At 37.9% G+C, this 13,903-nt stretch overlaps 1 protein-coding gene and 1 pseudogene across 1 annotated transcript; one reads left to right on the top strand and one right to left on the bottom strand.

Annotated features, from left to right (window-relative positions):
- Positions 1–4,201: 4,201 nt before the first annotated feature.
- LOC105532028 lies at positions 4,202–6,075 on the top strand (annotated as a pseudogene).
- Positions 6,076–10,956: 4,881 nt separating this feature from the next.
- Positions 10,957–11,886, bottom strand: LOC105532004 (olfactory receptor 2AP1). Its single transcript, XM_011970063.1, has one exon. It carries the CDS (start codon positions 11,884–11,886, stop codon positions 10,957–10,959), a length of 930 nt encoding a protein of 309 aa, XP_011825453.1.
- Positions 11,887–13,903: the final 2,017 nt, after the last annotated feature.

Genomic DNA, 13,903 nt, shown 5'->3' with positions numbered 1-13,903 from the left:
TGTTTTCTTAATGTTCATAACACCATATGACTCCTAAAGAGGGAGATAGTTAGGGCATTTACCTTCTGTTGCTGTGATGGTCTCATATATTGGTCAAGAAATGTGAGAGATGGAGTAGGGTTTAGTATTTCCTCCCAGAAACTCCTTTTCTCTTTCAGTCTCATGTACCCTGATAACTGTCCTCTGATGAGAGGTAGGAGGTCTATTTATATTTATATTTTGCTACTGTTTTTTTCTCACTTTATATTTATATTTTGCTACTGTTTTTTTCTCACTTTTTTGTGTGTGTAAGTCTATTTCTTCTAGACTTGAGAACTGCTCTTCCACTTGTTCCTGACACTCCTGCTCAAACTTTTCCAAGTTTACACACTTGCAATCTCTAAATGTTTACATGGAAATGATAATTGTCAAGTGACTCCTAATAGCTACTAAATGACTCTCCCTAACAAAAGGAATTTCAGATTGGAAGGAGTAGAGGGACATGGTCTTGGAAGGATCAGTGTTTGGCTTTGCCCTAGAGCCCTATGTACAGGATTAATTCTCAGCTTATGTTTGGTGAGAGGAATGTTTGTATTTGAGGTTGATCCTAGATGATATCTGTGATTAAGTTGTGAACAATCTCTCTCCTCTGATCCCAGTTTGGCTTCAGACAGAGAGTCCTAATAGATGAGTGTGCCAAGTATGGATTTTTGGGAATGTCAATGTGATAGAGAATTATAGCATACAGAATTTGTTAGGAAAGAGAAACATGGTCCTGGGAGATTACTGGAGAGCAATAACATATACACCAGGATAATAGGAGTTTAGAGAAAAGGCAACAAAGAGGGAGTAACAAAAGAACAGTATAATTTACAGAAGGGATTAATTCAATCTAGTCTACAGCTTTGTGGGAACATGTGTTCGTGGGTAATTCTTGATTGAGGAGGAAGACAAAGATATAACTTTATAGTACATAAGATAGATCATTGTTTATTTTCTCTTCCAGCCCACACCACATGTTGAGAAAACTAGAAGAGAATGAACTTGGCCAGAGGAGAATGAAGTAAGTGTAGGCATGAGCCAAATGGAGCCAATTATCTTCTGTCTTTTGGGAATTTGCAGTTAGTTATAGATTCTGGGTTGGTAAACTGTGGGTCATCAAGGTAGAAGGTGGTATATAATAAATATGTGTACATTTAATTATGATAATATTTTTCCTGTTTATAAGAAATGTTGTGAGATAAAATGATAGTAAATAAGTTATTCAGTTTGCCCATGAATGATAATGCTGAGCTGGCAGAAGAAATCCATAACCGAAAGGAAGGGCTGTTTCAGTGAAGACAATTGCTGCCCCACTATAATAGAAAGGGCCCTTTACAATTAACTAATTAGCAGGTGGTTGATTGCATATGGGAGTAGCAGGTGCCATGCAATAGGCTTGGCTTTGATTTCTGCTATTAGAAGATTGGACACAGAAATGACAGTAGCCGGATGAGTCTTGGTAAGGAAAGGCTCATGCTTAATTCTACAGTCCTGCTTTAATGTTCTTTGTTTTAAACAAGCATTAAAGTGGTGGGGAATGAGATTGATTTTCATCCACAGAAAAAGTCCGATTGTGTACCAAGTTTTTAATAGATATATGTGTATGTCTGTTTGTTGAAGAAGACTTAAGGTGAGTACTCATATTTATATGGAATACAAGTATTCTCAACTCTAGTCACATTATGAGAGGTACATCTGTGTTCTTCTACTGTAGTCCTCCTGGAGTAGGTTAGCCAATCCTTCAATTTTTAAATTCTAAATCCCTGATAACACAGAGAAACCATTATTCTGCAATCATAAAATGGTAGAGATTCATACCTCTTTTTCTTGAATGACAAAGTGTGTGGCTTATCAAGATATGAAAGACTGTTTCCTGAATTGAGATTGTGATACCGACAATCTTATATCATGGATGTGTCCCAGAAAAAATAAAGCATTTTGGAGCATTGGGCACTATGTCAGGATCCAGTCAAATGCAGAAATGGAGTAGAAGTAAGGAAAAAATATAGAATAACATGGGAGAATCTAGAACTTTGGCCAGTAATAGAGTTGGAGTGTCCTAAGTTTCATTTTTGTTGGGTACTAATTGTGTATTATGGTGAAGAGTAGAACTTAGTTTAAAATCACAGAAATAAAATCAGGGGAGGAATACTCAGGAATCTTTTGATTTCACATGACAGTGACCCAAGCCAAACTATCTTAAGTGAAGACAAAAATTTATATCACATAACTTATAAGTCCAGCAGTAACCGGTTTCAGGTGTTACTAGATCTAGAATACAGGGACTCAAACATAGTTACTCTGTCCCCATTTTCTTCTTTTAAGGTTGGCATTATTCTATTGAGACAGATTTTTTCATTTGGAAGACAGTAGACAGTCTCCAATATGTAGTCCTTAAAATCTATGATCCAGAAAGCATGGCACCATCTCTCTTTTCTTTCAAGTCTAAATCGAAAAGGTCATAAGGCCCATCTTGGTTCATATGCTTAACTCTGACTCAATTTCTTAGCTAGGGTAATGTGGTATCATAATTGAATGAGCCAGATTGTATGTTTATCAATGACATCAAATGAGGAGAGATGAGTGGATTGACAGTTCTATCAGAAATCCAAGACTGGAGCAGGGTGAAATATTTATCAAAGAAAGGGAGATGCTAACACTAACAAAAATGACAGCTATTGATAAAGGGAAGTTAATTGAGTCAGGCAAGAACTGCAGGAGCGCATTACTTTGTGAGAAATTGCCAAAGCCAAAGGCGTTGAGAAGGAGAGTATGTGTGGGATAAAGAGTGAGTGATATGGTCATGAGTGGGGAGGGGTAACAGTTTGTGCTGAATCACCATTTGACGTACAAGCTTCTGTTATATAATAATGAGACCCTTTTCATATGTAGGATCAGACCAGTCAGAGACATTATGGTACTAAATGTGCACAGTATGAACCAGGTACTAGGCAGTCTAGAGTTGGATGACCAAGGTGGGCACAGTTTTGGTCCATCAAATTTATGATGATGCTACATTGTGAGCATGCATATATTCTGCGAGTAATTAGATCTATATCAGAGACTCCACATCCAAAAGGTCCAAAAAGATGCAGGAAGCTCCTATGAAGAAGAAATAACTTTATGCAAAGCTGTGAAAGTTCTAGAATTTCCCTGCATTTTCTCATGCAAAGAATTGTTCACCCACAGTTCAAGTCAATAAATATTTAAATCATTAATAAGCCAGTTATAATCTATATAATCTCTTCTTTTTGGATATTTATTTGCAATTATTATTGACAGTTTTAGAAAAGAAAACAAAACAAGGAATTGCTGGTGTAGACACTGAATTTCCATGAATTTTAACTGTTGTTGATACTCTTCCTATTTTAAAGTTCTTAGAAATTTTATTCAAATTTTGATGATTTTCTGATTTTGCAGGAAGAACTAAGTGTTATGACAGTCTGAATTGTTACTAGTGATATTTTTATGATTTTCTATATTTTTGGGAAAGGACAAACATTACAATGGTGTGGGAACTTACCATGAAATAAAGTATTATGGCTATTAGGATTAGATAGCTGCCTCATTGTTCAGCTCCACCCAGAGAATACTTGAATTATGGCACAGGCCTAACATGCCTAGTATCTATGGCATGTCAAACTAGAGACAGTATTTTCCAAGAATATTATGTTCTGTGGAGTTTTCTTTGTCACAAAGGAGGCTATATCATAATATTTTGGAGGAAGTATATATGATTTCATCAAATGCCACACATTTGATAAAAATGGTCACCAAGTAAAGATTCTTTATTGAGATATTTAAAATAGAGAAATGTTGTCTCCTTGTGTGTTAAATAAAATAAAATAAATCAGATAAATGTAAAAGAAATTTTTATACTCTTGCCTTTACCCCACTCAGAATTGAGGTTATCATGTTTTTCATATTTGCCTTTTTCTAAATTAAAGGAACATAGCATAGCAGATATTGTTGATTTCTTTCACTAATCCACCCACAGATAATTATAGTTCGGATCAGACAGCAGTGTAGATGATCAGGCTCTGTGGCTGTATGGGAACCTTGACAGCAGTGCTGGCGGCTGGCCCCCTGGCCACCCTGGCAGCCTTAAGTGAAGTCGAGGCTGCCTCAGGACTGTGGGGGCCTCTGGGACCCCAACTGAGGGACAGCAGCCTGCAGCCTGATGCCATCATCCTGGGAACTGATCCAGCAGTTGGTGATCAAGCTGTCCCAGGCAGTGTGGGCCAACAACCTGCACACAGTGCTTGGCTGTGCAAGATCCTGCCCAGCAGCCCCATGCTCAGCACGCGCCTGGTCAACAGCCACTGCCTGCAGGATGGAATAGTACACCCAACAATGATAAATGGTTGGGTGATTCTGGAAGACCTAAAAGCAGAAATGCTGTTCAACCCAGCAATCCCATTACTGGGTATATATCCAAAGCAATATAAATCATTCTCTTATAAAAACACATGCATGCGTATGCTCATTGTAGCACTATTCACAATAAGAAAGACATGGAATCAACCTAAATGCCCATCAGTGATAGGCTCGATAAAGAGAATGTGGTACATATACACCATGGAATACTATGCAGCCATAAAAAAGAAAAAAACATGTCTTTTGCAGGGACATGGATGGAGCTGGAGGCCATTATATTTAGCAAATTTACTCAGGAACAGAAAACCAAATACTGCATGGTCTCACTTACAGGTGGAAAAGCTAAATGAGGCGAACACCTGGACACATAGAAAGGATCAACATACACTGGGGCCTACTGGAGGGTGGAGGGGGAGGAGGGAGAGGGAGAGGATCAGAAACAATAACTAATGGGTATCAGGCTTAATACCCGGGTGATGAAATAATTTGTACAACAAACTCCCAGGACACAAGTTTACCTATGTTGCAGACTTGCACTTGTATCTCTGAACTTAAAAGTTAAAAAAAAAAAAGAAAAAGAAATGGTTTGAAAACCCGTACTGAAATTTTACTGTCCAGTTGAAGGATGCCCTGCGGGCTCTCACAAACCATTTTCTCAATTTTCTCTCATAAAGCAGCACTTTATGAAAATGCGTGCTGAGAACATAAATGTAGTAATGAGACTTGAAAAGACGCTTGCAGGACTGTGGCAAGATTTTCGAGTGCACATGTGTCTGTCCCTATGCCAGTGGAATGGTATTACAGTCTCACATTTACTAAACTGGCCATGATCCCTGCAGAACACAGATATCTACCTAGTTAGAAAAGGAAAATGTAGAACTGTCTATAAAGCTAGAGATTGTCCAATAAGACCGTTGAATCACTAAGCAACCAGCCAGCTCCTAGACAGACACTCAAGAACCAGAAGCTTCAGAAATAAAACTAGTAGCTTTTTTTTTGAATAATCTTGAAGCTCTAATGCCAGAAAGCAGACTCTTACAACACCTCTGAGATAGCCTCAGAAGTTGCGTTTACCATATCCCAAAGTGGTTTTGGTTACCTGTGATGCAGTTTTCTCTTATGCTTGTCATTTAGCCTGCAGCTGACTCCCTGCTGAGCCTGTGGTGTGAGGTATTGATGAGGCTTCTGCCACAGAGTCTGTGCACCTACTACCTTGTCAATAGGAACCCTGATCCATGCCTTAGATTCAGAGACTTGCTCTCTTAAGAAGAGCCTACCTCTTTCAAAAAATTGTAAATCCTGTTGTTGTTGAGCCAATTAATATGGTTGTTCAAGTGAACCTGGGTAAAAGTCTCTCTAATCCTTTGCAAGAAATAGGGAGCACATGCCCAAAGAATAGCGTTTCTTCAACTAATGTACAGACAGATATGTCTTATGCCTCTCAAAACTTTGTACCTTCTGCACAGTGGGCTAGCCTCGATTCTTCTGTGTCTTCTTGTTCTCAAATCGATTTGTCATTTGATTCTCAAGTGTCCCTTCCCATTAGTGTTCGCACAGACATTTTTGCCCAGCTTGAAGCTAACTTCATCTATAACTGCTCAGAGTGATGCATTTATAGGCACTTGTTTCCAGTCAGGTGAGATCTTCAGAGAAACCAAAAGTAGTAGGATTGTTTAAGACTAAAACCATGGGATTGAGATGGGAAAGGCTGTGGGTAAAGCAAATTTGCCAGGGGCTGGAGGAAAGGAGAGATTGTCAGGTGAGATGGGGAGGTGGTGTAGATTAGACACCGAGTTAGAATGCTTGAGTTTGAGATATCTATTAGACATCCACCACTGAATTTAGTAATGTGGCAAAAGGTCCTAGACAATAAAGATTTTCACTTTTTAATGAGACTAGACCAAGCAGAATAAATAATTTCTAAAGTTGAAAACAGGTCTTTTGAAATAGCACAGGCAGACTGAAAAACAAAAGAGAAAAGTGAACAAAGCCTATAGGATTTACAGGACACCATTAAGCAAACAAATATTTGTATTCTGGGTATTTTAGAAGGAGAAAATGAGGGAAATGTATAGCAAGCATATTTAATAAAATAATAGGTCAAAATTTTCCAATTCTTGAGAGAGGGCTGGACATCCAAATACAGGAATCTCAAAAAAACCCCAAATAGATTCAACCCAAACATGTCCTCTCCAAGACACATTTTTGTCAAATTGTCAGAAGCCAAAGACAAAGAAAAAACTCTAAAAAAAAGCCAGGGAAAGGCATTAAGTCATATGTAAGGGAATCCCCATTACACTAACAGTGGATTTCTCAGCAGAAGCCTTACAGGCCAGGAGAGAATGGAATGACGTATTCAAAATACTGAAAGAAAAAAAACCCCTGCTAGCCAACAATATTATGCCCAGCAAATCCATCCTTCAAGAACGAAGGAGAAATAAAATATGTGACAGACAAGCAAAAATGAAGGGAATTAATAGTCACCATACTGGACTTACAAGAAATGTTCAAGGGACTCGTACATCTGGAAGAGAAAACATGATAACCACCATGATGAAAATATGCAAAACTATAAACTCACTGGTAGAGCCAATAGAAAAAGGAAAAACAAAGGAATCAAATCTTATTACTACCAATCACAAAAATAGACAATAAGATAGGAAGTAAGGAACAAGGGATATACAAAACAACCAGAAAACAACAAATAAAATAATAGGAGTAAGTCATCACTTATCAACAATAATCTTAAATGTAAACAAGTTAAATGCCCATTTAAAGGATATTGACTAGTTAGGCACAGTGGCTCATGTCTGTAATCCCAATACTTTGGGAGGCCGACGTGGTTGGATCACTTGAGGCCAGGAGTTTGAGACCAGCCTAGTCAACATGGCGAAACACCATTTCTACTAAAAATACAAAGATTAGCTGGGCCTGGTGGCACATGCCTGTAATTTCAGCTACTCAGGAGGCTGAGGCATGAGAATCACTTGAACCTGGGAGGTGGAGGTTGCTGTGAGCGGAGATCGTACCACTGCACTCCAGTCCGGGTGACAGAGTGAGATTCCGTCTCAAAAAAAAAACAAAAAAGATGTTTACTGACTTTATGGTTAAAGAAACATGGCTCAACTATACGTTGCCTATAAGAAACTCACCTCACCTGTAAAGGCATTTTTAGACTGAAAGTAAAGGGATGGAAAAAGATATTCCATATGAATGGAAATCAAAAGTAAACAGAAGTAGCTATGCTTATATCAGGCAAAACAGACTTCAAGTCAAAAGCCATAAAAAACAAAACAAAGCAAAACAAAAACCAAAGAAGGACATTACATAAATAATAAAGGGATCAATTTAGCAAGAGAATATAGCAATATAAATATATATGCACCCAACACCAGGGTACCCAGGTATTTAAAGGAAATGTTATTAGGTCTAAAGGGAGAGATAAGCTTTTATACAATAATACCTGGAGACTTCAACACCCCACTCTCAGCACTGGACAGATTCTCTAGAAAGAAAATCAACAAAGAAACATTGAATTTAAACTGCATCATTGACCAAATGGACCTAAAAGATATTTGCAGAACATTTTACTTAACAGCTGCAGAAAACACATTCTTTTTATCAGCACTAAGAATATATTCCAGGACTGACCATATGTCAGGACACACAAAAGTCTCAAAAATATTTTAAAAATTAAAATCAAATCAAGTATTTTACCTGACCACAATGGAATAAAACTAGAAATGCATAACAAGAACATTTGAAACTATGCAAATACATGGAAATTAAACAATGTGTTCCTGAACAACCAATGGGTGAAGAAAGAAATTAAGAATAAAAAATTCCTTGAAACAAATAAAAATAGAAATACAACATACCAAAACATGGGACACAGCAAAAGCAGTATTAAGAGGCAAGCTTATAGAGATAAATGCCTACATCAAAAAACCAGAAAGATTTCAAATAACCTAATGATGCATCTTAAGGAACTAGAGAAGCAAGAACAAACAAAAGCCGAAATTAGTAGAAGGAAAGAAATTATAAAGATCTGAGCAAAAATAAATGAGATTGAGACTAAAAATATACAAAAGATCAACAAAATAAAATGTGCTCAAAAGTCTTCAAAGATTTTGACCCCGTGTGTGTGTGTGTGTGTGTGTGTGTATGTGTGTGACAGAGAGAGAGAGAGACAGAGAGAGAGAGAGAGACAGGGTCTCAGTCTGTCACCCAGGCTGGAGTGCAGTGGTGAGATCCTGGTGCATTGCAGCCTCAACCTCCTTGGCTCAAGTGATCCTCCCACTTCAGCCTCCCAAGTAGCTGGGACTACAGGTGCATGCCATCACACCCAGCTACTTTTTTTATTTTTGTGTATAGACAGGTTTTCGTCATGTTGCCCAGGCTGGTTTCGAACACCTAAACTCAAGCAATCCACCTGCATTGACGTTCCAAAATACTGGGATTACAGGCATGAGCCACTGTGCCTAGTCAAATTAGAGCCTTTAAAAAACAAGTAGCTTGTAGAAAAGCTTATGATAATTGCTCGAGCCTTAAGTAATAAAGACATTTTTCATTTGTACATTTGTTCTTTTACTAATTGAACATTTATCGAGTACCTATTATGTAGTAGACACTGTTATATGTAGTAGACCACCATTTCTGCCCTCAAGTCTAGAAGCCAAGGCCATTCCCCTGTGGCTCAGAAAGAAGATAAATAGGGAGGAAGTGAGTCCAGTTAGCAGCTTATATGAGTCTCCTGGTTCATTACTTAATCTTCATTGAAATCTTATTGTGTGTGTTGGGGGGAAGATGGAAGCAAAATACTGTTTTGTTAATTCCCATGCTCTTTGGGATCTTTATGTTCCTTCTGAAAGTGAGAAAATAAATAGGAGATCCACATTCTTCACGGGAGATATGGATGTGGAAAGGAGAAGGATTTTGAGAGAAGTCAAGAGCCATAGGGTGGAATAATATGAGCTTGTGTATACTTGCAACTTCCTAAAGAGAATCATGTCCCAAAGGCTTCTAACAAAGCTTGTTGAGAGCTTGGAAAAATGAGATAGGTAAAAAATCAAGGTCACTTAAAATACTTAGAAGTGTTGGGGAGAGGAAATGGCAAAACTAGTTAGAATGGCTGTATGGCTCAGTAGTTAAGCAGGTGGGCTCTGGCACCAGACAGATTTGGCTTCTGATTGTAGTGCAGGCACTTAGCTGTGTGACCTTGCAGAAGTAATTTCACTTATTGAAGCTTCAGTTCCCCATATGTAAAACAGAGTGGAATTTCCAGGCAGGTCTAAGTCCATATGTAGCATGTCTTGATAGTTCCTTTCTCAAAGTATATAAGCCCTCAAATGATCACAAACCTTCATTAAAAAAATCTGTTCTGGGACCCCTCATTCATTTGTCCACCCACCCATCCATCCTTCTGTCCATCCATCCATCCATCCATCATTCATCCATTTAAGAACTATGTATTGAGCACTTACCATTGCTTGGTGTTGCGGATGAAATTGTGATTAAGAAGTTATTATCCCTGCACTCCTGTGCCTTACAGACTAGAGGTGAATACGGATTTACATCTATAAGCATTATTATGATATTACCAGTGAAAAAGCACAGAACACCATGGAGAAATATAACTTGGGGCTCATTCTTCTTTTCATTTCTCTATTCTCAAAATTCCATTTTATCATCCTCTAACTTGTCAGCTCCCATTCACTAGTAACCCACAACAATCTGATTTCTTCCTACCCAACCCAACTTCCTACCCAACTTTCACATTTGCTGAAAATGTGAAATCCAATTGTCAGTTCTCACACTTTCATTCTTCCTATTAATCGCTCTCTGCAGCATTTCACATTGACATCTTGAGATGTTTCTTGAGACATCTCTTCCCATAAATTCGATAGGTCAATTGCCTTTCTTATTAACCCCTCTGCTGCTTCTGCTCTTTAAATTTTGGGACAATCCTTAGCATTTAATATTTAAATCTTTTCTATACATGCTTTTATATATGACCTCATTTATTCCCACATCATTAACTACCATGTACATGTTAAGGATTGTGAAATTCATAGATCTGGTTCCAAATTCAGATGGGCATTTAACTTATTTTAAAAGAGAATTTAACTTAATTCAAAACTAAATTTATCATCTCCATAGCTTTTTGTTTTGTTTTGACTGAAACTAATAGTGGTAACATTTACTCAGTCTTCTTGGATTGAAATTTTGTGCTCCTATTTCACAATATTTCTTCTACCAAAATTTCTTTCTTTACCCCCTCCGAAAACATTTATTTTCTCTCTAACTTAGGTTGAGTTATTCAATTAAGTAACTAAATAGAATAAAACCATATTCATTTCACTATTAACACTTAACAGGTTGCAATTTATTTCCAAGTCCTTCCCACTGAACTGAAGTTTAACTCTTTATTGAGTACTTAATAACCATCAGAGAGCTTAGTACATAGTAGCGACTCATCAATGAAATCTTAAATTCTTAAATTCTTTTTTTCTTTTCTCTTTTTTTCATACCTAGTCCCACAGATAATTCTTAAATTCGTTAAAGATTCACAAGCTTTTTGACAATATCCTTGAAGGCTTGTTTTACCTGTTGGTTCCTTAGGGTGTAAATAAAGGGGTTCAACAAAGGAGCAACTGAAGTAATGAGTAGGGCTACTCCCTTGTTGAATGCATCCCCTTCTTTTGCAGAGGGATTAATGTACATAAACATGCAGCTTCCATAAGAGAGGGAGATGACAATCATGTGGGAAGAACAAGTGGAAAAGGCTTTTGTCCTTTGCTGAGCAGAGGGGAGCTTCAGAATAGTCTTGATAATGAATGTATAGGAGAGAATCACTAGCACCAGAGTGATCACCAGGGTCACAGATGCCACAAGAACGACAACCTTCTCTATGAGGCTTGTGTCTGAACATGAGAGTTCCAGAAGAGGCTCATAGTCACAGAAATAATGATTCAGCCTGTTGGATGCACAAAAGTCCTGCTGACTCATCAGGGTGATTGGTGGTATAATAGCCATTAGCCCACCCAGCCAAGAGCAGAAAATCAGCTGGGTGCAGACTCTGCTGCTCATGATGGTGGTGTAATGCAGAGGTTTGCAGATGGCCACATAGCGGTCATAGGACATGGCAGCCAGAAGGTAAAACTCTGTGGCCCCAAGGAATATGGCAAAGAAATACTGAGTGAAGCAGCCAGCAAAGCTGATACTCTTGTCCCCTGTTGTGATGCTAATCAGGACCCTGGGAATGAAGATGTTTGTGAAGGAAATTTCCAAGAAGGAGAAGTTCCGGAGAAAGAAATACATGGGAGACTGAAGGTGGGAGTCCAGTAAGGTGAGGATGAGGATAATCAGATTTCCAAGGATGCTGAGTAAATACGTAAGGAAAAGAAAGGTGAAAACTGCTGCCTGGAGTTCAGGGATATCTGTTAGACCCAGAAGGATGAACTCAGTTAACACGGTTTTATTTTTCATTGTTGAAAAAGAGACTAGTAACCAAAGGTGAGAAAGGAAGAGGTGCTCTGAAATGAACAGATGAAGTCTGACAAGAACAAAATGAAATGAACGATGAACTCCTCTGATGACGTGGTCCAGACCAGTGGCCCATTTGAATGATGTTGGATCCTTCCCAGTCCCATTTGCCCTGTGGAGGAAAGTTCTTGTCATTGATTTTCCCACATTGTACTCTCCCTAGTGCTCACATGAGGCAAGTGTCTGCCTCATAGATGATGTTCAAAGAGTTGTGAAATAAGTTAATAAAATAATGCCTCCAACTGCTACCTCCTTCCAGAATATTTATTTCTTTTCCCCAACATTAACTTTATTTCTTATTGACCCCATTCATTGCCTCACTTCCTTGGTGTGCCTAACTCTTCTCAGAATTGTTGTTTTTCTTACTCTTCCCTACCTTTTTTTCATATAAATATAGCAGTTTCTCATTTTTCTTCGGGTTCAGTTTCCTTAGTTCCCTTGATGCAAAAAAAGTATCATCTTCCCACTTCTTTCCAGTGGACCCTCCAAATTCTTAGCCTATGTCTGTCTGTTAGATTCAAATATCTGTGTATTAGGGTTATGCTATTCTGTCCTTTGAAACATTCTACATACTTTCTAGGGGTCAGTAAATATTAGATTAGAATACTTCCTCAAACACATTCAGAATCTTTAGATCTAGAATTTTGCTTTCCTGTAAGGGTAGGGAGATTCTATTACATTCCAAGGAAATTTTAGGATCTTAAGAATATTTAAAGCAAGAATTTTTAAACCAGGGATCTACTAATCCCTAGATTAGATTTACTATGTATGTAAATCCATTAAATTATGTGTAAAACATTTTGTGTATTTGGGCATGTGAATTTTATGGGGAAAATGTATAAAACTATGATACAGGATTTTCTGGGAGATTCCATATTTGAGTACTTCATGGGCATTTCAAATAAGTTTCTACTTATTTGTGAGCTCATGCAGGTAAAGAGTCACATTATCTGGGAGTGCGCTTATTGATTTATTCAAGATTTCTTTCTAGTTATGTTTTTATAAATGTTTATAAGGCAGCAGCTTTAAAGCATTTTTGATTAAAATTCATTCTAAATTATGTATATTTTAATAAACACATATAGATATCACTTAAAAGTTTTATACAGCATTTCTTACTACATATGGTATAATCTTTTTTTTTTTTTTGAGACATAGTCTTACTCTGTCACCCAGGCTGGAGCAAGTAGCATGATCATGACTCACTTCAGCCTTGATCTCTTGGGCTCAAGTGATCCTCCTACCCCAGCTTCCTGAGTAGCTGGGACCACAGGCATGCACTACCATCCCCAGCTAATTATTATTATTTTTTAATGTTTTGTGAAGATGGGGTCTTGCTATGTTGCACAGGCTGGTTTTGAACTCCTGGGCTCAAATGATCCTCTCACTTTGGCCTCCCAAAGTGCTGAGATTACAGATGTGAGGCACTGTACCTGGCCCATGTGATAAAATCTGATATTTTCTATTTAATTTTTAAAATACTGGTTGCAGCCCACTAAATTGATTTTATAACCTCTTATTGGGTTGCAGTCAACAGTTGAAATCAGGGATCAAGAAAAGTTATTGTAAATAACTTAGGGAACAAACTTTAAATATGCAACTGAGAGAAGAGGGTCCAGAGAGGTTAGCTTGGAGATGGGTTGGTGGTGCTGAGGATGGTAGCCAGAGAGCATCAGCTGCAGATGCCCTTCCCTCCTGGTTACTAACCTGGAGTCTTCAGGGAGTGGTTGAATATTCACATCTGCATCAGTTTCAGGCTTTACAACTCCTGAGGAGTAAAATAAATGAAGCTATAAACAGTTAACATACTTCCTGACTTGACTGTCCAAATGACTATTGCGAGATTTTAATCCTAAATGTTCTTGGTGGTAAATTAAAATTAGAAGGCAACATAATTACAAAATAGTATAAGATTTATTGCATTTTTTTTTTTTTTTTTACCTTTTCTGCCAGCAAGTTC

This window comes from Mandrillus leucophaeus, unplaced genomic scaffold (genome assembly GCF_000951045.1).
Source record: "Mandrillus leucophaeus isolate KB7577 unplaced genomic scaffold, Mleu.le_1.0 Scaffold927, whole genome shotgun sequence".
Classification (NCBI taxonomy): domain Eukaryota; kingdom Metazoa; phylum Chordata; class Mammalia; order Primates; family Cercopithecidae; genus Mandrillus; species Mandrillus leucophaeus.
Note: the sequence above shows the minus strand (reverse complement) of the source record. Positions and strands in the feature narration are given on the sequence as shown.